Raw genomic sequence first — 26,061 nt, forward strand, 5'->3', positions numbered from 1 at the left:
GGAGTAACCTACTTTTACCCATGTGCTGTACTAAATCACAACCTTTTCTTCAGGTTTAAAAGCACCAGGCTGCCGTTAGCCCACACATCATTTGTCCTAAGTCAACTTGAAGTTGCTCAAGGGACTTCTGGTGTGTTGAATCTAAAATCCGTATATCATCACCATCACAAAGGATGGGGAGGTCTGGAACAAAAGGGGAAATGCATGCATAATACTTTAGGAGATGAACTACTTATCTTTGAGACACCAGCATGTGTTAGGGGATGAACTACTTATCATTGAGACACCAGCATGCTGACATGCAAACTGAATGAAAGGAACCTGTCGCTCTACCCTTCACAGACAACCTAAGTGTTAAGTACATGTATTAACGAACACCACGTGTGCATGTTACCTTTTGTGAACTAATACTGGTATGCATGCTACCTGTATGTGTAGCAAAATTAGGAAGACTTATGAATGCATATTCTTATAGTAGCACTATGCATCAGCGACACGCATGCAAGTTAGCACATATGCTGCAACAACATGCCCAAAGCACGTTACATGGCGTGCAGCAGGACAATAACAGCATGCCAAAAGCACGTTACATGGCGTGCAGCAGGACAATAACAGCATGCCAAAAGCACGTTATATGGAGTGCAGCAGGACAATAACAGCACGCCAAAAGCACGTTACATGGCGTGCAGCAGGACAATAACAGCATACCAAAAGCACGTCGCATGGCGTGCAGCAGGACAATAACAGCATGCCAAAAGCACGTTGCATGGCGTGCAGCAGGACAATAACAGCATGCCAAAAGCACGTTACATGGCGTGCAGCAGGACAATAACAGCATGCCAAAAGCACGTTACATGGCGTGCAGCAGGACAACTACAGCATGCCAAAAGCATGTTACATGGCGTGCAGCAGGACAATAACATGCCAAAAGCACGTTACATGGCGTGCAGCGGGACAATAACAGCATGCCAAAAGCACGTTACATGGCGTGCAGGACAATAACAGCATGCCAAAAGCACGTTACATGGCGTGCAGCAGGACAATAACAACATGCCAAAAGCACATTACATGGCGTGCAGCAGGACAATAACAGCATGCCAAAAGCACGTTACATGGCATGCAGCAGGACAATAACAGCATGCCAAAAGCATGTTACATGGCATGCAGCAGGACAAGCTTGACATGCAGTCTACTACAGTCAGACTTTTGTCTTCTGGGTATTTTGGGATTTGCAGTAGGAGACCATATACCAATAATTTCACCTCCTCTTTTCTTGAGGAGGAGAGTCATTCTTCCAACAACCAAAATTCATTCCAACGGAAATGTTACGCATGCAAAAGTTGTCAAAGGACACAATCTCATATCAGTGGGTTAAATAACTGCAACAGCAGTCTCTTGGAAAAAAAAAAACTGCTTCAAAAAACCACAATGTCACAAATGCAATCTTTTCTATAACGTGCTGGATACTGAACATTAGAACACAGACAAACCATAACAGAACAGTTTTGCAGTATATTTACATTACACACATGCACATGCATATATACATACATAAGTGTGTATCTGTACATAAACATATAAACTTAAAAAGCTGTACATTTTGTTAAGTGACAAGCTTAACCCATCAGCAGAAAAAAACTGGCACATAACAGGAGTCACCAGGCCATAACTCAATACCTGTAAACCCCCAACCATGCCATCCCCTCTCAAAGATAAAACACTTACCCAATATGCGGCACACATCATCACAATTCTGGTTAATTTCATGTAACCATCGTTTGACGTTCACAAACGATTCTGCACTGGTAACGTCGTAGACCACAATTACACCATGAGTGCCTCTGTAATACCTGCATGAGACAAGAATTATTTTAGCTAGCCATGTCTTATAAGAAGCATCTAAAACTCAGAAATTATATGCTACTGTATTCACACCTTCCCCCAGACGCTTTATATCCCCTTCTACTCTACCAAATAATTTTATGAGGGTGCGGCCATTACCTTATGCCTCATGTAGAAAGGAATGTTACAGATCTCACAGTTATTTAAGCTGTTCTGCATTTGTTACCTCACCACAAGTGGCCACCCAAAAGCTTTAAGTCTGTACTTGTGTTTTAAGAGAGCATTATATCCTGCACATTACTGTAATTTATTAGAAGCTACTTATACTTCCTGCGTAAATTAACTCCTGTTACAAACAGTAAGTGTGCACTGAATTAAGAAAGAATACTGTAGCACGTAAGTGTGCACTGAATTAAGGAAGAATACAGTAGCACGAAAGTGTGCACTGAATTAAGAAAGAGTACTGTAGCACATACTTATTTTCTTTAGGTTGATCTCACTGGCTCTGTCAGGCATCTGTCCTTTTTGCAATGACTCCAAGGTAGTACTTAAAGGACTGGGGAACTATGGACAGGGCATCGTACCTTCCCTTTCTCTCTTCATTACCTGCCATGTAATCTTAAGCATCCATGAACTTGGGCAGATAAGTACCTTGATTTATACAATTTCATCCAATGACAACACATCCAGCTACTCGCATATCACCCCCCCCCCCCCCAAAAAAAAAAAAACTCCTGAATGATGCACTGCAAACACTGGAATCAAAATCCCAAATAAATGTTTCAGGACAGAACCCAGCATGACAGATGAGCGTGCAACCCTGTTGAGCAACTGACAGCTTGTTATTACCACAGCAATTAGCACCGTAAGTCACATATGTAGGGAGCGTCCAGGATGTGTAATCTCATGTAGCAAGGCGTGAATAGATATGAAATGCTTAGCAATGAGTGTGTTTTTTGTAGGCCCCCTGCAAGGGCCTGAATGCATCAAAATAGCATGCAGACAGGACACAGAGAAGAAATATAGAAGTGCTAACACGGACATGTCAACCCACTCTACCTATATACTGTGCAAGGTTCACAGCTCCACCAGGATGGTGGAAATCTTGGCTTTACAATAAAGACCAACTCCAAAACATTAGAGAAAGTAGTTTTGTACCTACCATAAATGTAGATGTTAGAGTGTATTCACTGCTGCAATCATTACACTTGGGTTATCCTGCCGTCAGGCGGTCCCCGCAGTCGGCAGAGTTCCAAAGTCTTTGTCTGGCGTCGGCTGCTGTCGCTTCTTCCTTGACGTCAGTGCGCCAGGGGTGTATAAGATGCAGCAGACGCCATTTTCTTCAGTTTTTCTTGCCCCAGATGTCCGGTGCCCCCAAATAGGTAGGCAATACATATTGCTAATAAAACATACATAAAAAATGAAAACATACCTTCAGTTACAAGCAAATACACCACATAGGTTGTATAGGGTAGAAAGGTATAGATAAGTCCCAGCCAAGAAAGTGGGGATGGAGGGAGGGTAACCTGAACTGCAGCAGTGAATACACTCGAACATCTACATTTATGGTAGGTACAAAACTGTACTATGTTCATCGTGTTTCACTGCTGCAGTCATTACACTTGGGTTGAATCCCAAAGCTGAGGTTGGGTGGCTGGATCTATAAAGGATTCGGGGTATCTATGAGGCCCTGCAGCACTGCAGTGGCAAAGCCAGCTTTGGATTTAGAGTAAAGAGGCAAGTGGTAATGCTTGGTGTAATGGTATGCACTGAACTCCAAGTTGCAGCTTCCAAAATATCCTTGGTAGGTACTCCTCTAAGGTAGGCAGTTGAAATGGCTGTTGCCCTGGCGGAATGTGGCCTAATGTTGCTAGGTACAGTTTTTCCATGCTGTGTGCAGCAGAAACGGATACAGTGTCCTATCCACTTTGAAATGGTCTGCTTTGAAATAGCCTTTCCCTGTGACAATGCAGCATATGCTACAAACAATTGCTCAGTTTTCCTGAAAGCTTTTGTTTTGTCCAAGTAGAAGCGTGACTGCCGGTGTACGTCCAATGAGTGCAGAAGTCTCTCCCATTTATTCTGGGGATTTGGATAAAATGTTGGCAAGTGAATAGTTGTTAAGAGCCACACTGGATATCACCTTTGGCATAAATGTAGGCTTTGTTCTTAAAGAAACCCTGTCCTGATGAAAAATGATGAAAGGTTCCATTGCCATTAGTGCCTGTAACTCCGAGACTCTCTGTGCTGAGGTTATTGCCAGAAGCAGAGCAGTTTTCCATGACACATTTTAATTCTTCTGAATTGGCTGGCTCAAAAGGAGGTAAAGTTAGTTTTTCCAAGACAAAGTTGAGGTCCCAAGTTGGTGTTGGTGCTCTCCGGGGCGGTCTTATGTTTTTAGCCCCTCTGAGGTACTGTTTTAGTAATGGATGAGAGAAAATAGGAGGATCCGTGTTGTAATGAGCTGAGATGGCAGAGGCGTGGATCTTAATGGATGAAAAGGATAGGCCTTTGTCCAGCATCTCAGTTAAGTATTGTAATATCTGAGGAATATTTGGAACAAGAGGGTCAATTGCTTTGAGCCTGGTTCCAGGCGCAGAATCTCTTCCACTTTTCTGAATAAGATTTCCTGGTGTTGGGCCTCCTGGCCTCCAAAATGACATCCATAACAGCTTTAGAGAGAGGTGTTGGCTGTTTGGCTAAGTAATCTGCCATGCAGCCAGGTTTAAGGTTTTGAGCTGGCTGTGCAGGATCTGATTGTTTTGTTGAGTTAGAAGATGAGGAATTTGAGGTAAAATCCATGCTGGGCCTTGAGCCAAGTTCTTTAAGATTGGGTACCAGTGCTGGCGTGGCCAGTCTGGGGCAATCAGGATCATTTTTGGCCTTTCTTGTCTGGCTTTTAGGAGCACCTTTGAAAGGAGAGGCAGTGGTGGGAAGGCATAAACTTTTAGGATTTTCCAGCTGAACGAGAGAGCATCCACTTTCCATGTTTGTGTGTGGTAAGTCCTTGTGCAGAATTTCTGTAGTTGGTAGTTTAGAGGGGAGGCAAAAAGATCTATGTCTGGGCACCCCCACTTTTGTATTATCATGCTGAATACTTGTGGATTTAATTTCCACTCATGAGGATCCATGATGTTTCTGCTTAAGTCGTCTGCCAGAGTATTTTTCTTTCCTGGCAGGAATTTTGCTTGCAGGTGAACTTGATAGGTCAGTGCTATGTTCCACAAAGTCATGGCTTGTCTGCAGAGGGGATAGGAATGAGTTGCTTGTTTATGTACTACATAACTGTGGTGTTGTCCGTCTTTAGTAATAGTTGTCCTGGATGCAGAAGGTCCCTGAAAGCAGTTAGGGCGTTTTGTACAGCTAGCATCTCTTTTTGATTGATGTGAAGATGCATTTGGTCTGCGGCCCACTTGCCCTGAATACATTTTCCTGCCAGGTGTGCTCCCCAGGCGTAATCCGAAGCATCTGTTGTTAGAGTCTGCCTGGCTGTGGGTAAAGTGAAAGGCTTTCCCTTGTTGTGGTGACATGCCTGTGCCCACCATCAAAACTCCTGTTGTAGGCAGGGAATAAGTGGTATTACTGTTTCCAAACTGTACCATTGTAATTTCCTCATATGCAGTCTGGCATATGGTATTAGTAGTATGCAGGACGCCATGAACTCCAAGACCTGCAGAATTTTTCTTGCAGGGAGTTGGGTTTTTGTTGCCATCAATTGAAAGTACTGAGTCAGTTGCCTTTGTTTGTCTAGCGTGAGATAAGCCATCTGGGCTGCTGTATTTAAGCTGGCACCCAGGAATATTATCTCTTGTGAGGGCACTAGTTTTGATTTCTTTTCATTTACTGTGTACCCTAGGCAAATAAGCAACCTTTTTACAAACGCCAGATGCTTTAGAAGAATGTCCTTGCTCTCTGCTTGAATAAGACAGTCGTCCAAGTAGGGATATATTTGAATTCCTTTTTGTCTGCAAAATGCAATTACTGGTGCCAGGCATTTTGTGAAGACCCTGGGCGCAGTAGATAAGCTAAAGGGCAGTGCAGAGAATTGGTAATGCATTTTGCCAGCTATGAATCTGAGGTATCTTCTGCAATTTTGTCTGACTGGGACATGCAGGTATGCCTCTGAGGTCCCAAGCCTTCTTGCCCAGCATGGGAAGAAGTTGCTGTAGTGTCAACATTTTGAATTTCGGAACATCCAGATTTAGTAAATAGGTCCAATATGGGTCTCCAGGCTTTGTCCTTTCTGGGGACCAAGAAAAGTCTTGAGTAAAATCCTTGTCCTTGTTCCTGTTGTGGCACTTTATGAATAGCTCTCATTGTCCATGAGGGCTGTAATTTGTTTTTGTGCCTCTGCCTATTGATTTTGTGGCAGGTCTGGCATTCCTTTTGGCCTTGGTAGAGTGTGAAAGTGGAACCTGTAACCTTGAGACACAACATCCAGAACCCATTTGTCTTGGGTGATTATATGCCAATTTTGTGAAAAAAAGAGCTAGTTTTCCCCCTAAGGGAGCTGCCAAAAGGTAAGTGCTTGGCTTCATCCCTGGGCAAATCAACAGCAGCAGCAAAACCAACCACCTGTTAATGCTAAATATTAATATTAGAAGTATAAAAAATAAAATACCTGAACTCCAGGCCACAATAGCACACTACTCCCCAGACATAGTTGCTTTAACAGAAACCTGGCCAAATAAAAACATAGCTAACTCAGAAGTTCTCCCTACCAGCTACAATATCATTAGACAAGACAGACCACTTCGTAAAGCGGGTGGAACTGCCTTACTGCACAAGTCAAACTTAACTGTCCATCAATTACCAAACTCCCACCCCTCCCCCAATAATTGGGACATATTATCTCACAACTTCAATTTCACCCTTTAAGGTCATCACCAGAAATGTGATCTATATTCCACCTGGTAATACACCTGCTAGCCTTGAAGACTTCTTATCCTGGTGTTCTTCCACATACTCACAAGAAACCCTTATTCTGGGGGACTTCAACCTAGATTGATTCACCTGTATATCAGAACCACCAAGTAATCTAATAAATATCCATGGCTACCAGCAGCTAGTCCAAACTCCAACTAGATGTGATAATCTAAAAGGGAATCCATCCTTACCTGGGTCCTAACTAACAACCCCACATTGTACCCTCACACAGGCAGTCTCCCAGACACCTTAAGTGACCACAACATAATATACTTTATACGTAGTAGAACAAGCATATGCAAAACCACTAACTATATATCCACTAGAAACACAAAAAAAATCTCTCCTGAGGTCCTCAACACTTTACTCTAACTGTGACTGGACACCCCTAAAAACCCTCCCACTTGACCAGGCTGTAGCATATTTCAGCAAAACATTTCTACAACACCTAGACACGGTCGCTCCATTGCGCAAAATCAAGGTTAGAACCTCTACAAACCCCTGGCTCAGTAAAAAAAACAAACAAATCCTCAAGTCCAGAGACACTGCCTGGCTTTACTATCAAAGAAACAAACAAACACAAAGCCTAACTACGTACCAAGAACTGCGCAACCGTGCAAAAAAATGCATTAGGCTGGACAAAAAATCCTACTACACAACATTACAAACTAAATACCAACACACCCGTAAAAATTTTGGAAAAATGTAAACCAGCTACTAAAATCCACCCAAAAGGCTACCCCCAAACCAACCACCCCTGACACTAAAGTTCCCATCGAAACACAATTCAACTCCCACTTTGTGAACTCAATTCTATCCTTAGTATCACAGGACAGTTCCTTCCTCACTAGCCCCCCCAACACAAATAACACTAATACAAGCTTTACCCTCAAAACAGTTTCCACCACTTCAATCAAAAGCATGCTCTCCAAACTAAAAACCTCATCAACAGCAGCCGACATACTCCCCAGCTATTTCTTGAAACTCACAGCAGATGCTATTGCTATCTCAGTCTCCACTCTCATAAACAGATCAATTGTTGAAAACTATGTGCCCAAACTCTGGAAAATATCCTATGTTACACCCATACATAAAGGCGGGACCTCCACTGAACTTAACTACAGACCCATTGCTTTATTCTCCCCCCTGGCCAAAATCCTAGAAAAATGCATCCATACCCAGATGCTAAACTATCTCCTAGACAGCAACATCCTGTCACCTACTCAGCATGGTTTCAGAATTGCCCATAGTACCACTACAGCCCTCCTCTGCTTCACAGACACAGTAAACCATCTCAAAAATGAAGGCCTACAAGTGTCAGCTCTTTTTTTGGATATGTCCAAAGCATTTGACACAGTCTCACACCAAATCCTGCTAAACAAACTAAACCAATATCATCTATCAAATTTGACTATTACCTGGTTCCAAAGCTACTTAACTGACAGGTACCAAGCTGTGAAATGGGAAAATTCTCTCTCTCCCCTCAGCAGCCCATAACTATAGGAGTCCCATAGGGTTCTATCTTAGGATCACTACTATTCAGTCTTCACAAATGACCTCCATACCTCCACACAGCATGCATCTATAATTCAGTATGCAGATGACACTACCTTAATCTGTGCTGCACAAAACATTCCCACCCTCCTGCAAACAACTCAACTAGCATTCTCTGACATTGAAAACTACCTTACCAAAGCCCAACTTATCCTCAATCCGAAGAAAGCTCAGCTTATGATTATAACCAGTTCTAACAAAAACACTAACAGTCAATTCACTATCTACTCCACTAATGCTACTCCAATTGCTCCAGTGGCACAGGCTAAGCTATTGGGAATAACCATAGACTCCCACCTAAAATTTGATAGTCTTCTCAACTTAACTATTAAAAAAGCACATGCCAAACTGGGGTCGCTTTACTGTATCAAACCATTTCTTACCAACAACACAAGATCAGCCATTGCTCGCTCCCAACTTCTATCCACCGTACTCTATGCATCTCCCATTCTGACTAATCTCACCAAAACTGAACTAAGCAAAATGGAAGCCTGCTATAACAGAATTGCCCGCTTTGCTGCAAATTGCTCATATAGAACTCATCACTGTACTGCTTTGAGACAGCTCCACTGGCTTGAACTGCCCAACCTCCTAACCTACAATCAGCTCTGCCTCTGTCATTCTATCCATTACCTCCCCAATAAGTGTCCTACCCTCAAAAACCTAGTACAACATCACTCAGCCAAAAGGCCTCTTAGATCATCAAGCAAACTACTACTAGAAGTCACCAACAGCTACAATAGCTTTGGAGATGCACTATATAGTAGTTCAGTGGCTAAAAATTGAACTCTATCCCTACAAGCATTCAAAACACATCATCCAAAGCCTCCTTCTCATCAGGCAACATCTCAAGGAAAGTTGGCAGTGCCATGATTGCTCCCCAGGCTAGTGAAAGTGGATAACACATACATACAAAATCTAGAGCACTTGATAAGTTTTCAATCTTACTCACAAACACTGGCTAATCTACAATGTATGTACTGTACCTGTGTACTATGTATGTATTCTACCTATGTTCCAAATTTCAGCTGTACACCACAAATCTATGAATTACCTTGATTTTTAAAATTAATATTTCTTTGTTTGTTCTCTCCACTGTTAACTGCTTATGTGCCGCATACAAAGTAAAAACATGTCTCCTGTAAAAAACTAAATGTCTAATTTTTCTTTGTGGAGCTTTTCTCCCCGGGCCTCTGCTGAAAAAGGACCTTTTTGGCTCAGACACCCCCTGTTAACAAATGTAAAATAAAACAAATAAATAAATGTGAAGGGGGAAGCCATTGGAACGGTTTCCTATAAGTTTGTGACTTGTCTTCTCCTCCTTTTGGGGTAGAAGCACCCCAATGTCGTGGTCTGTAAGAGCCTTGGGGCTGAGATCTGCCTCTTGGGCGTCTATCTGCCTCTTTGTGGTCTGTCTGACACTGGAAAGGACCAATTTTTAGAAGGCCAATTTCTGCTAAATCGAGGTGGCTGTACCTGTAAGAAATCCTTCACTGTTTGCATAGATTTTGCCTTATCCTCCATTTTCTTTAATACCTCTTCTGCCTTAACACCAAACAAGATATCATGCTGTAAAGGAGCATCCAATAATTTTGCCTTAACATGATCAGGTAAACCTTGTTCTTTTAACCAAGCATGCCTTCGAAGCACAGATCCTGTAACTGCGGCTCTACAAGAAGCCTCTAATGAATCAAAACCACATTGCAGAGTATGTTTTCCCACTTGTTCAGCTGCATGCAATAAATCCTGCATCTCCCTGTAGTCAGGACTTTGAGCTTGTGAACATTTTCTGTTTTAACAGAGACATTAAATATTGTTGGTATTTAAGCATGTGGAATTGGCAATTTAAAGCCCTTACTGCTAAAGTGGCAGAAGTGTAAACTTTCTTCCCCCATCTATCTAATGCTCTTGAATCCCGGTCAGAGGGAACTGGATTTTTAGCAGTGGAAGCCTTCACCCCTTTGGGACCCTGGGAAATAGGTTCTGGGTCAGCAGCAGGGTTTTTATAAAGAAATTTCTGAGAGTCAGGGACTCTGTAGTACCTATCTGGCTTGACTGGTGCTGGGGGCAAAGAATCAGGGGTTAAACTGGATTCAGAGAACACATCATCCACAATATCTAACACAGGTGGAACAGCAAGGGGCCTGTGCTGAGGCAATAAAAGAAAATCTGAGCCTTTTCTTGGATTCTGAATAGTCCTGGGCTCTCCCAATGGAAATGCTCCCTCATGGTATGTAAAGTTTCCCCTAAAGAGTAATCCTCCGGAGGAGAGGCTGAAGGGATAGATTCTTCAGCATCAGAGTCCTCATAGGAGGGTAAAGAGTATCCCTGGTCAGAGGAATCATAGTCTGTATCCTGCCTAGGCCTTTTATCAGGAGGGGGATGGGAACCCCTGATCAGAGTAATTAGGTCTTCGGCCATTTTGAGCATCTGTTTTTTAGGCATAGATGCCTGTCCAGGTGAATGCTGTGCTTGTTTCTTTGTCTTTAATGGAGCTTTAGACTTGTTGTTTTGATGGTAAGCTGTGAAGGTCTGAAAACACCCTCAGAAGCCGATGCCTGCTCAGCGGCTCCGGACCCATCTAAGGAGTTAATTTCTGTAGGCCCAATACCTTGAGTTTCCAGAGATCTAGAAATCTCCACGTGGGAGTCGGAGGCAGCCTGTGGCTCTGAGGTAGCTGGTGTCAGGGGCTGCGAATGCGCCTCACTAAGAACCGGCGACTGGCCTAGAAGAGGCTTCATCGTCAGTCTTGGACCTTGGATGCCTGTCCTTATCTTTGTCTTTGCGTTTTTTGTGTATTCCGGTCGTCGGTTATTCCGACGGCATGGTATAACTGAACCTTCGGCCAAAATAATGGACGTTTAATAGTGTGCTTGTTAAATCTAGCACAAAACCAACAACTAGTGACGTCGTGGTCTGGGCCTAGGCACGGAATACAGTAAGAATGAAAATCCTTATGAGGTATTTGCTTCCCACAAGAAATACAATTATTAACTTTTACTGACATCGGTCTAAGGCAAGAAAAAGTTTCCCCAACGGGGGTACTTAGCTTTACTGAAGACTTCGGTTCTGAAATTCGAATTTGAAAATCTCAGGAGTCGGCCGACTGGCACTTGCGAACTGCTTTTGCTTCGGGCACCGCGCGGCAAGAAAGACTGAAGAAAATGGCGCCGGCTGCATCTTATATATCCCTGGCGCACTGACATCAGGGAAGAGGTGACAGCAACCGATGCCGGACCAAGACTTTGGAACTCTGGCTGACTGCGGGACCGCCCGATGGCAGGATAACCCAAGTGTAATGACTGCAGCAGTGAAACACGATGAACATCTCCACAACCACATCCAAAAAAATCCATCAGATCTAATAAAACTCACTACACCTCAATCCAGGACATGCCAAACAATTCTAGTCTTCCATTAAAAATGTGTTGGCCAACCCCATAAAACTATCCTCTAAAATTTCTGCCTTCCACATAAATGCAGTTCTAATCGTTACCATCAAAAAACTACTTCATAAGCTAAAACAGACTACAGTCTGTGCTGATCACCTTTCCTTAGAATACAACATCATGGCTGTCAGCCCTTTACCACATCCTGTTTCCACACTCATAATCAGATCAAATACAAAGAAAAATATGTACCTATTTGGAAAAGGTAACCAATTATTCCCTTGCACAACAGAGGCAACTCCACTGAATTCTGTAATTACCTCCTTACAGCCATTCTTTCTCCACTGTCAAAAATCCCTAAAAAGTGTATACAGTCCCAAATTTCAAACAAATGCTTAGTAGATAACCTCCTGTCATATGCCCAGCATGGCCTCAGGGCACACCACAACACTAACACAGATGTCCTTAACTCCTGATCACATCAACCTCCACAGGGACTAAGCAAACTTTGTGTTTTTTTGTGTACTTCTTGATTTATCCAAGGAGTTTGACACTGTATCCCACCAGATTCCTCTTTATAGACTATCCTCACTAGGCCTTGACACACTGTCCCTCTCCTGGATCCTTAGCCAACTTTTTAATAGGTTAAATGCAGTAAAATGGCAGAAAGATCCATCACCATTCTTGATTCTGTTGGTATGCCAATGCTAGGAGCCTAAACAAAAAACTCCATGCCCTGCAAAATCTCCTCACTCTGGAGGATATAAACATCTGTACCACTACCAAAACATGATTTAAATCAGCAGAAAGTGCTATGACAGTGCAAGGCTTCAGTGCCTTCCAGACATTTAGACCCTCAGTTGCACAGACAAGGACAAAAGGTGGAGTCGTCTCAATCTGCATTAGCAACAACTTTAACGGTACACTGGTTAAACAGGATTGGAATATGTACACATGCAAATCACCATAGAGAAAGTCACATACCATATCCTAGCAAGCTATAGGTCACCGTCCATGTCCCTAGAACCCCATAGTTTGTACCTAGATCTACTGGAGACTCTCATTAAACCAAATACCATATTCACGGGAGACTAACTACCCCTCTGTAGACTGGGAGGCATACACTGCCTCATACTCCCAGGCAAAACGATTCCTGGACTTTATTATCACAAACACCCTTGACCAGACAGCACACCCACCCACCATGGGTTCAAACATATTGGACCTGGTACCCATCAGTATGGGGAGAGTGCTGCACCCCCCCCCCCCATGTCATGTTGTCATTGGTGTGGTCAGATCAAAAAGCAGTCTCCTACATCCTATTAAGTGATAGTTTGTCATAATTCAATGTCTCTCCCAACCAGAGTTCACAGCAACCTATGTAGAATTGTGTAGAGACCCTGTACAACCAAGTAAATAGTTGTATAGAAGCTGCTGTACATACTAGAAGTAAACCCAAAACAAACCACACATTTAATCATAACCTTGATATGGTATATAACAAAAGTAAAAAAGTAATTACTAAAACTAGGAACAGCAACTTCTACAATGATAGAAGATCTCTAACTAAACTAAACAGGAACCCAAGTGGATTAATTAAGTCCAACAAGGCCAATTACGAAGTCGAAATAGCCTCACAGACTAAAGACAACCACAGGGCCTTCTACAGCTATGTCCAAAACCTCAGAGGGAGCACACATCAGTGTGCCCAACTAGTGGTCAATGGTACTAACTTCACTGAACACAGCAACATATTGAATTTGCTGACTGACAACTCAAACTCAGTTTCTTGCAAGCATTCTACAGAACGTCACAGAGAACACTTCACATGGGAACTCACTGACCCATCACTCCACAACTTAACTGTGTCAGAGTAGCCACTGTTTCCTGCACCTTCCCCTTGCTGAACTTTGTACTGGTTTTCTACCGAAGGCTTCAAAGCATAATCATGTATCAAATCTTCAGATGCCCCCCTCCACCTGCTTCTCCCGAATTTGGAGTCTCATTGTTACATCATGCCATCACATCACCTGCATTGGATTTTCTACAATAAATCTTCCACTTTGCAGGTAATCTAGAACCTCAGCTGTTATTTCTTTAACGTCTCCATTATTAATCATATTTTCTTATTTTTCGTACTGTGAAATTTTAACAAAGTCCAAGGAGCTAAAATTTGCCCATACTTTAATGGCCAAAAATAAAAATGTAAGCGCTTTCATCCTTAATCTAAATGGACTTCATCAGAATAAATAAAAAGACATGGCAACCTTATTTATAACACTTCAAATCAAGTAATGAATTACTTAATTGAATAGATTAATTAAAAAACAGGTAATCCACTACAATCAATGAATACAGAGCAACCCAACCTCCAATCTTACTCTAGTCCAAACATATACTACAAGACTTGCACAAAAACCCATAATAAAAAAATCATTCAGACAGCATATATAAGGTACTGACAATACACCATACTTGCCCCACACTTACAATAAAAAATATCCAGCTTTTAATTTCAGTATACTACTCATAGAAATAGCTTCATTCAGGCCTGTGGGCTCTGTGGCCTTATTTCTCAACTGCCACTTAAGCTCCTGGAACTCCAGGGCAACATCAAATGGGCCACCTCTCTGCCCCAATTCCACCTTATCAATTACAGTGAACTTAATGGTACAGCTTGGGCATAAACCTCTACTTAACTCACTGGGTTGTCAGCTGGCTCACAGACAGGACCCAGAAAGTCAAGACTGGTGAGACTACCTCCGCTAAAAGACCAGTCATCAATGAGGTACCCAAGGGCTCTGTGCTGGGATCGCTGCTAGTTGGCAGCTACTTCTCAGAGATAAATGCGAATGTCAAGGGTCTCTGGCTGACCAAGTTGACAAATAACTGGGAGCCATCACAGATTTCCCCCATGACACAAACATCTCACAAGAGGATCTAACAGACAAATAACTGGTGCCAAAGTCATGGATTAAAACTCAATGCCAAGAAACGTATTATAGTGCCTTTTGGGAAAACTGCCATGCACGCCAATTACTCCATCGATGGGACACCCCTAGGAGCTGACCTGGTAGTCAGGTATCTGGGAAAATTTGTAGACAGTAATCAGGCCTTTCACCAACATGTGACCAAGGTAAAAAGAAAACCATTCTATGTCGCCCAACTTATAAGTGAGTGCATAGCATCCAGGTCCAAGGAAGTCACAGTGCCATTTTACGTGGCCCTTATTAGATCCATAGAATATAATGCCCCCTTTGGCAGGTACATGACCAGAGATATGCAACAATTGGGACATCCACAAAGGTTCCTTACCAGGAGAATCAAGGGTATAAACACAGTGTCTTATACAGATCGCCTTAACACCCTCTCTCTATACGGTCTCCTACAGGTTACTAACAGGCAATCTCTGCCTGGCTTACAAAGGCATCCAGCTCTGATGGATCTTTTGTACAACTGCAAAATGAATGGCCTCAGAATCACAAGATCCAAGGATTTAAATTTTGCTTGTGTCATAAATAAGACTGGTGACACAGATGGTTCTGATGCACAGATGCTCTGGAAAAGGCTCCTCATCTCCTCATCCACGTGAAGCAGAGTCCATCCCTAACCCTACTTACATGTAACCCTGACCAATGGATGGGGAATTGGAAATTCACCCCGGGTCTGGGCCTCCATGTCTCTGACAGAAGCAGACAGTAAAACCCAAACTAACACCCCCCCCCCAATAACATCTAGAAACTTCCTAACATACCACCACTTAAGCACCCATGATACATATGGATACAACTGTGTTAGACTGCTCGGCTGGGCTTATAAAGGCCCTGGTGGTTGTTAGCCTAGTACATCCGTACGAACCTACGAACAAAACTCAGTACTGGGCCCCATATTATGTAACATTTTTATTAATGACCTCTACAACGCTACTAATGACAACTGCTGTTCAGTATACTAATGACACTACACTCATAACCATAGCTATAATCTCCTCCCGAATACCAAGAAAACTAAGTTACTGCATTTCCATCACCTCATTAAACAACATTCATATCGAACTAGTGCAACTTGGTGTCATTATAGATTGAACATCAAATTTTAGGTGGTAAATACAACAAGCAACAAAGAAAAACTGGACTCCTATATCATATTAACTAGCAATGCAGAAAAAAAAAAAAAAAGCCTGCCTCTGCATAGCTCCAGTACTCACTACTATACGTTGCCATTAGCCTTCAGCAATTTTTACTAACAAAATTTAACACTAAAACAAGATAAATTTACAGTGAGCAATGTGCAAAACCTCACCACTTCCTAGCCTTAAAACAGGCTGGCAGAATTTCCAAACTACTACCCAGTTAGCTGCTGTACATAATTATAACCTACTAACTACAAACGGTCTTGCACTGGAATCCTTGGCAGAACCTTAAACACCTGCATAATCACTGTGCTCCACCAACAAATCCCAATTAATCATGACTAAAACCCACAACTTTGCTAGTCTGTCCCTGTACTTAAATGATGTCGCCAAAATCTGGAATTCTATCCCTAACATTAGGCAACAAACCAACCTATCCAGATTCAAAAACGTGCTGCAACAACACTTTAAAATCAACTGGCTCTGCTCTTGCACCTCCCCAGGAGGTTAGACTATCTCGGCCTTTACACAACTACATTACCTCTACCATACCACAACAACACGGATCTTCAATAGAACTCTCCTGCTGTCTTACTGCCTCTTCTACTGTCTCTACTTGATCCCTGACAAGTTTTCCCACTTACTGCCTCTTCTACTGTCTCTACTTGATCCCTGACAAGTTTTCCCATTTACTGCCTCTTCTACTGTCTCTACCTGATCCCAGACAAGTTTTCCCACTTACTGCCACTTCTACTGTCTCTTCTTCCCTGACAAGTTTTCCCACTCATACTCAGTACATTTTACCTCACCTTCGCTACGATTTTCTTTCTCTGAATTAGTTAATATACATATTCCTCGCTTCCTCTCTGCTTTCTACTCATATCCCCATTACCTCCTCTAAGTTTTCCTACCCATAAATGTCAAGTTGGACTATGCCAATTTGTTACATATTCATATGTAACGACTATTTTACTGAGAGCTGTTTTTGCCTGGTACAGCTGCCTTTCAGTTACTGTATGTCCACACTGTAACTTTAAGCTTCACATTTTTCTCTGTTGTATGAAACTGCCTACTTTGTAACTGGAGCTTTTCACCCCAGGTCTCTGCTGAAAAGGGACTATTACATCTCAGTCAGACTACCCTGGTCAACAAAAATAAAATAAATAGCAACATGTGCACAGCCATGTCCATCTATTCTGCCTATTTACTGCAAATTCCATGCAACAATACAGCAGGAGAACTTCACCCACAGCTGGGTTCACGTGCTGCTGTAGGACTTGTTGCCCAAGTTCACCACTAACTTGCAGAAACAAATACATTTTTTGTAAACAAATATGGGAAAAGAGTCATCCTCACACACAGAGAAGAAGGTGATCAAGAAAGGAGAGATGGGACCCACAGAATATAATATTTAAGTTAATCACTTAATCCAAAAGCAGAAGGGCAGCAGGTAAAACATATAAAACACTGCTATGTACCTCAAGGAGAAGGAGATGAGGAATGTGTTGGTATCCATGTATGGGGGTCTAATGAAAGGACCCACAGGAATGACATGAGAACGTGTAGTCTCCACGTACAGGTATCTACTTGAAGGACATTCAGAAAAGATGGACTGTAATTGTGGCCTTCAGTGAAAGGTAAACAAGATGTTCTGTGAAGCAATATAAATAAAATGCCCTGCCCTGGGCAATACTAGACTGGAAAAGGAATAATAGCTAGTTATTTAAGCCAATGGAATGGTACAGCAGGACAACAGTTCCAATGAGGAGGAAAAATGGGAAGCAACTGAATTACATTAAAAAAAAAATTTTCACGGAGAGAGGGGCCATAGCAAGTTCTTGCAGATATCTTTAAGCTGGGAAACAAAGCTTGTGAATATGGAGGAGTACAATCACAGGCGGTTTACAGGACAGGAAGGTGGACAAGACCAACCAAGATAAGGGGCTTACAGGAAGGGAAGAAGACTGACATGGCCAAGAGAGGTGGTTTACTGGAAGGGAAGTCGGGCAAAGCTAATCATTCACTGTATGGATTATGCAGATGGAAGCTCCTCTTCCACTTCCTTTGTCACATATATCCTCATCAGTTCTTGTGGCTTCATCCCTCTGAAATTTCAATGAGCTACACTCAGTCTCTGCAGATTTATTAGTGGATAAATGGAGCAGATGTGGTGAGGCCAATGGATTTGCAAAGAAACAACAGTCCTTCCATTTTCAGCTTCATGTCCTATCACTTCTAGTGTGAACATTTCCCGTTCCTAAAAGATATAACCTGCCCCTCCCACTGATATGAGAACTCTACAGTCTCAGCTACAGCACCTCACTCAAATCACCATCAACATCCCCCTTAAATAGAACAATTAGACCCTGCACTTGCTATGACAAGCTCTCTATAAAACATTACACTCTTGTACCAACGTCTCAGTACAGGACAAAGCTGGTACTCCTACTTTCTGTAAAATGCATACTCTGCACATGTGTCTTAATACAGGAAATGGTCAGCATCATTTCTAATGAAATATCTGAACCTCAGAACTTCTCACTCAGCTCACCTTTTACTATAATGTTTGATTACAAAGCACTTTACGAAAAAAATGAAATTCATACACGATAAGGGACATCCTATTAGCTTTATCCACAACCTAACATGCTGAACGTGTACATTTCTATATGGCAGATAAGCACTTCCCTTAATGCAAAATGAAGATTTCCAATTTGCTATTAATCCAAGATATCTGCAGCATATATATTATGCAGATGTTAAACACAGGTACTAATACTCCTAAACACAGGTACTAATACTCCTAAACACAAGTACTAATACTCCTAAACACAAGTACTAATACTCCTAAATGCAATATGAACACTTCAGTTTAACACTGCACTATGGGAAGCTGCCAGGGTTCCACCTAGATCAATGCGCAGGAATCAAACTTTTTGTCTTGACATGATATATGAAAGCTACACACTTCCCATTACAACAGAGCTTCATGATGCAAGTCCATCCATTTCACGGCACAGGCCTAGTGCATGTCCATCCATTTCACGGCACAGGCCTAGTGCATGTCCATCCATTTCATGGCACAGGCCTAGTGCATGTCCATCCATTTCACGGCACAGGCCTAGTGCATGTCCATCCATTTCACGGCACAGGCCTAGTGCATGTCCATCCACTTCACGGCACAGGCCTAGTGCATGTCCATCTATCTCACTGCACCAGCCTAGTGCATGTCCATCCATGTCACGGCACAGACCTAGTGCATGTCCATCCATCTCACGGCACAGGCCTAGTGCATGTCCATCCATCTCAGTGCACAGGCCTAGTGCATGTCCATCCATCTCAGTGCACAGGCCTAGTGCATGTCCATCCATCTCAGTGCACAGGCCTAGTGCATGTCCATCCATCTCAGTGCACAGGCCTAGTGCATGTCCATCCATCTCAGTGCACAGGCCTAGTGCATGTCCATCCATCTCAGTGCACAGGCCTAGTGCATGTCCATCCATCTCAGTGCACAGGCCTAGTGCATGTCCATCCATCTCACTACACAGGTCTAGTGCATGTCCACCCAATTTCAATAAACAGGCCTAGATGCAGCAGACACTAGGCAACTCAGTATGTTTAAGATAGTCACAGGATCCAATTCTTCCCCGAGCTCCCACAATGCTCTGCACACCTCAGCTTCTCCAGATTTAAGCACACCCTAGAACAACAAGCATATATACTCAAACGACATAGTATACATACCACAAACCACAGATGTTAACCTCCGCACACACGACTCTAAACATCCCTCGTGGCTCATTTCAGCTACTGGTGGGGAAGGTGGGAGAGTAAGCTGATGTGAACAGACATGGATATCATTCTGTCAAGTTGTGTATCTTTCTTATTTTAAGTGAATCGGTCTCCAAATCCAGTCCCTTACAGAGTTCCCAGCTCCTACTCATGCAATGCCATTACAGGCCACTTCTGATGTCAGTGGACCTAAAGGCCGACCTAGACTTCAACATCACATCCAGCTGATATGCATGTAGAGAAGACCACGCAACAGAACACATCAGCTGAAATGTTTTTAAAGAATGTCTTGACAGTAGCCACTGCTCATTCAGAAAGCCACCAAAATAAGCTAACTTTAGAAACATGTTTATCCTATTTGCCACATAGGAAACCAATCTGATTACCTCCTCTACTACCATTAATTTTCACCAAATTAAAGTGTAGTAGATTATGAACACCTGAGCAATGCAATAACTATTCATGTTTGTTCAAGTACTGGGGAAGAAATGCATCCAAAATTAACAGAGTAGTTTAAATCCGTTTCTGTGGCAACCTTGGGTCAGTCTGCAGTGACACAATGTGCTTATGAGAGACATGGCAAGTCCCAAAAAACAAAGCTTGCAACTCTATACCCCTCCCCCTTTTTTTTTCCAACAAAATGAGAGTTACTGAAAGGAGAGCTCTGCATGTCAAAAGGTTTAGCTCTACCGTACATGTTGGTTCAAAAAGTGGTAACACAAATTTATCCAGCATTAGTCCAGTTTTCAGAGTTTGCTGAATCCAGGACTTTTGTAGTTCCTGTGTTGGCCCATACCTTACCTGGACAGAAGTAAGTTTCTCTGTTCACCAGTGAGAGTGGGGAGCTTTGAGTAGCCTATCTATCCCTGGAGGAGTGGTTTTCAGCTCAGAATTTGTAGTTTATTGGCCATTTTGGGTTACTTCCTATCCCTTTTATCTTCCTGCTATAAAAACCCGCATTTGCGCTTGCATCATCTCAGCAAGAACCTGTCCAGGTGATCTGCACAGTCCTACAGCAGCAGAAGGAGAAAAGAGAGACTTTGGTTTGATTTAAGTACTTTTTTGGCTGTTTTCTTATTAGAAATTGCCAATTCCGCCTAAACACTGTTTCTAGCATTTATTTGATACAAAAACACCTTTTACAACGGTTTAATTGTACTTATTTACTGTTTTGCACTTAACAAGTTTAAACTTTTGTAGGCTACACACTCAAGTGCGACAGCCATTTTTCTGTGCCTTAAAGTGATTATTTTGTCTTAACTGCCTTAAACTCTCTCTCTCTATATTATATATAGATATATATATATATATATATATATATATATATATATATATATGTGTGTGTGTGTGTGTGTGTGTATATATATATATATATATATATATATATATATATATATATATATATATATATATATATATATATATATATATATATGGGTCCCCTTGACTTCATCGACACGCCGAAACACCGACAATGTGAAATCCCGACAGCCGACATGGGCAACGTGTGAGCGCGAGTCGGTAAGTGTGCGATAGTGAGGGATTTAGCGTTAGGGAGCGGACGGGTAAGTGTGTGCAAGTGAGGGATTTAGCGTTTGGGAGCGGACAGGTAAGTGTGTGCTAGTGAGGGATTTAGTGTTTGGGAGCGGACAGGTAAGTGTGTGCTAGTGAGGGATTTAGCGTTAGGGAGCGGACAGGTAAGTGTGAGATAGTGTGGGATTTAGGGTTAGGGTGCGGGAAAGGTGAGTGTGCGGTAGTGACGGACTTTAGGTGTAGTGGTGGGTTAAGTGAGTTAGGGTGCGGGTAGGGTAAGTGTGCGATAGTGACGGAATGTAGGTTTAGTGGCGGGTTAAGTGAGTTAGGGTTAGGGTGCGGGTAGGGTAAGTGTGCAGTAGTGTCGGACCTTAGGGTTAGGGTTTGGGTTAGGGTTAGTGCATGTATAGTTGTGTGTAATGTGTAGTTTACGTTTTGTGTGTCGGTGTTATGGTGTTCGGTTTTGTGTGTTTTCGGTGTTTTGGTGTCGTTTTGAGTGTCGGTGTTGTGATAGGGATCCATATATATATATATATATATATATATATATATATATATATATATATATATATATATATATATATATATATATATATATATAAAGCTATCCTACACTTGTCCTTTCTGAAGCTAGTATAGTCAAGTTTTCAGAGTTTGCTGAATCCAGGACTGTGTTGGCCCATACCTTACTTGGATAGAAGGAAGTTTCTCTGTTCACCAGTGAGAGTGGGGAGCTTTGATTAGCCTATCTGTCCCTGGAGGAGTGGTTTTCAGCTCAGAATTTGTAGTTTATTGGCCATTTTGGGCTAATTCCTATCCCTTTTATCTTCCTGCTATAAAAACCCGGTTTTGTGCACCGCACAGTGCCGGTTAGCTGGGTTTAACCATCCCTGGTTCCACAAAGTCTGCTCTTCAGTTTTTCCCTTATAAGTTTGTCAGTCTTTCAGCCTAAAGCACTCAGAGCCGCACCTTTCGGCCCAGCACTTGTTCTAAACCTACTGCAGCACTAGATAAAGCCCCAGCACTCTACCTCCGCATCTGCCAAGAAGGGAATTGTCTTTATACTTCCCTAATTATTCAGGCATGTCTAAGAGACAGCTCCCGGTGTCCTCGCCAGCCTACCTGATGATCCCAAGCATCTTGAGGCAATGCTACAACTGCCTCACATACACAGACAACCCTCTCCTCCTACCATCAAACACTAACACTTGTGAGAAATGCACTTATACCGCCAATCTAGAGGCAAAGCTCTCTCCAACCAAGACTGGAACAGACAGTCAAGAGGAGAAGGTAACAACTCGCAACACCCCACTCAATACACACAGACCAACTAAACCAACACCTCCAAAACCCACACATAAAAACACCAAGACATGTATGGAGGATCAGAATCTGCCTAGGCAACAGAGACCTCCAAAGCAGACATACAAGCAACCTCCTCCCACCAACACACCCCAAACAACACACAGCCCACAAACTCGGTGTGCCACACAACCACAGCCCATAAGGCAAAACAACTTACCCAACACACTAGTAATAGGTGATTCTATAGTCAGGCACAACGATGTCCCACTCACCAGGCTAGACAAAGAGGTGGTTTACTGTCAGCTGCTCGTCGGGTGCCAGAATCCGCCACATAATGCATGCACTCAGGTCACTACAAGGCAAGTACAAATATGACTCTGTCATAGTCCATTGTCTATGTAAATGACCGGAGACGTACCTCCCTGGACTACATGAAGAGAGACATGGAAGAGCTCTCCGGATCTTGTAGCCCAAGCAGGTATGACCCTAGCCCTGAGTAGCATCCTGCCTTCAAAGATGATACCACAGTACAAGGATAAGACTATCAACTTCAACAATTGGCTAAGCTTCTGGTGTCATTCAAAGGGGATCCAGTATCTGTCTGCCTGGGATGACATGCTTGACAGGCCACGATGCTTCATGAGAGATGGCCTGCACCTGTCACCTCTGGGATTCAGAATATTGGCCAAGGCTCTTGCCGCCCCTATAGTGCCTTTTTTAGGCAAGGCTCAAAAAACAAACCCACCGCCATAAGAACTACAGGAAATAAAAACCTGAGGGCAATGTTACTCAAAGTTAGGAGTCTAAACCTCAAAATGCACTCACTTGAGGCCATCCTCAAAATGGAGAACATCGATATCTGTGCAGTGACTGAGATCTGGTTCAAGGCTCCCGAGAGCACCCCAGCACTACCAGGCTATAATTCATACCACATGTTTCGGCCACAAAACCCAGACCGTAACAAGAAGGGCAGAGGTGTGTGCAGAGGTGTGTCCATATTCAAGGACATCCACACCTCCAGGATAGCTGCAAAATACAATGCCTCCGAGATCATCCAAGAGCAACTAACCCAGGGCAAAAATGCATTCCAAATTGTAGCTTGTTATAGATCCCCCACATGACCCATGAACCTCCCTCCTCATTCCTGGGGACACTGGAAAAAATGAGGGTTCAACCACATACCTTAATAATGGGAGATTTCAATTACCCCAACATAAACTGGGAAAACTACTCTTGTACTAACCCCCATGCTCAGCGATTCATGGAGTTCATAAACTCTAATGCCCTGGATCAACTTGCCAACGCCCCCACCAGGGGCAACAATATTCTGGACCTGGTCATTACCAACATGGGTGACCGATGCTCAATGCCCGAGATCAACTCCTTGCTTTTCAGATCAGACCATAAACTAATCACCCTAGATATATCTACATCCCGACCCCACCACTACACAAGGAAACCATCGTAAAAGACTTTTCCAAAGCGAACTTCACGCTTCTCAAAACTGAGGTAGCTAACTTTGTGACACCCCTGCAGATGGATAAGGCAGTCAATACAGTCACGACTGCTGAATCCTACACAAATGCACTCTACAAGCACCTGCATGAGTGCATGGATCATGCTATCCCCAATAAAACGAAGACGCTATCCTCCAAAAAAAGGAAGCCGATCTGGTGGTCCCCTGCCATTAACAAACTCTACTACAAAAGGAAGAAACTGTTGCAAAAGAGTGCAAAAACCCAGGTGTAGTGGAACTCACTGACGAGCCTCAGTAAAACTAAGATCGCTCATAAAATCCTCCAAAGCTAATTTTGAAAGAAAACTTGCCACGGATTCCAAAGACAACCACACGGCATTCTTTAGCTATGTCAAGAATCTGCATGGCAAGTGCATTATCATCTCCTTTGGCAAAAACACGATACCCATGAATTACCAAATAGGGGGAAGTTCACTTAACACAGTGTGATGAGAGACCTTGGGACCCAAGTGGATAGTAACCTCTTCCTTTGATAACCAAATTGCTACAGTGGTCAGAAAATCGTTCTACGTGGCCCACTTAATCACAAAAGGGTTCGTATCTAGAAATACGGAAGTCATCTTTTCCCTCTACTCAACTCTCATCAGACCCCTCATTGAATACAATGCCCCGTTTGGGATGTACCTCACAAGACACCTACAACTTGAGAGGCCCCAAAAGTACCTCACCAAGAGGATTGCTGGCCTCAAACAATTGCCCTATACTCAAACTCTACTCGGTCGCATACCGCTTATTTCGAGGAGACCTCTTGTCTGACATACAAAGCTATGTCAAACCCGAAATTGTTGGACATGCTCCACTTGAAGAAATCCCAATCTCCCCGAGCTACACGCTCTCTAGGGACCTAAACCTCACCACAACAATAAATAGGACATGCTGGAGGGATAGATTCATGTCTCAGAGACTTCCCATGCTCTGGATGAAAATTCCCATCCACGTCAAGCAGAACTCGTCATTAACACTATTCAAGAAAAATCTTGATAAGTGGATGGGTGACAGGAAAGTCACCCCTGGGATTATGTCTGGGGCACTGCTCGATAGAGGGGCAGGAATTTAATACATGGGTGCCAAAAGCCAATACACTGTTGGCTAGGCTTGCTTTGGCCCTCGGGTCAATAGCCTAGTACCTACCTATGAACCTATAACCGGTTCTTTTGCAAGGCATCTCAGCAGAAAAGTACATCACTGAAAGGCCTTATAGACTTTCAAGGAAAAGTTTGTTATCCGAGTTAGCTCCTGATGAAAATGAGATATTTCTGCCAGATGCACTTTGATACAACCAGTAATTCAATCCCTTTTCAACATCTGTGACAAATATTCCAAAACAAAAGGAAATGGAGTGGAAATGGGATTCAGTTTCTGAGTTCTCTTACAGAAAAGTCTAGAGCTTTGGCAGAAGGCTTCTGGGCAGAAGTCAAGATTTGGGCAACACAAGGGGTGGGAGGATAAACATGGTCCCTGGTAATTAAGGTCTGGGTCAGGTTTGCCAGATAGGTGCATTAAGACTCCTGAATGGTCTCAGGTGTAAAGGCCGCTCTAACAGATAAGGTCATAACAGGAAAAAACAAACTTGCTGAGACCAAAACGAGGTTATGAGGATGACTGTGACCTCTCCCTGAATGGCCTTATTGATACTTTTCTTCCCTTTATTCCAAATGTCCTCATCAAGAGTCCAGTCATGAACCAGCGCACCCCTTGATGTTGATCCCTTACCAGGGATTGGGGGGGGGGGGGGGAACTACTGCAGTTGGAGCTGGCCAAGGAGGCAATGTCACAGCAATGCGTCCCCCAGCAGCAGCAGCAGTCACCGCCACAGAAAAACTTGGGGACCACTTGTCTAGCACCAGCAAACAGCTAAGCCTCCCCAGGTATGTGTGCTGCTACTACAAAGTGACAAGACAAGATTCCCAGTCTTCTTTACACAGGTGGTACGAATAAGTCAACTGCTGCTTGGAGACACTGCCCCAAATAATGCCTACCAGAATCCAAGTGGACATTGTGACTAACACACATGGCGTGAGCAGGGTGAAAGGACTACCTAGATACAAAAT

At 43.0% G+C, this 26,061-nt stretch overlaps 1 protein-coding gene across 1 annotated transcript in view; it reads right to left on the reverse strand.

The window, feature by feature from the left end:
- The window catches only part of RAB35 (RAB35, member RAS oncogene family), a 703,423-nt gene that overhangs the window by 274,095 nt on the left and 403,267 nt on the right, over positions 1 to 26,061 (reverse strand). The window contains exon 4 of the mRNA XM_044068901.1: positions 1,726 to 1,850. Coding sequence (XP_043924836.1) covers positions 1,726 to 1,850 — 125 coding nt within the window. The remainder of the gene's footprint in view (positions 1 to 1,725; positions 1,851 to 26,061) is intronic.

The sequence above is a fragment of the Protopterus annectens genome, chromosome 4.part0, assembly GCF_019279795.1.
Source record: "Protopterus annectens isolate FY-2018-M chromosome 4.part0, PAN1.0, whole genome shotgun sequence".
NCBI classification, from domain to species: Eukaryota; Metazoa; Chordata; order Ceratodontiformes; family Protopteridae; genus Protopterus; species Protopterus annectens.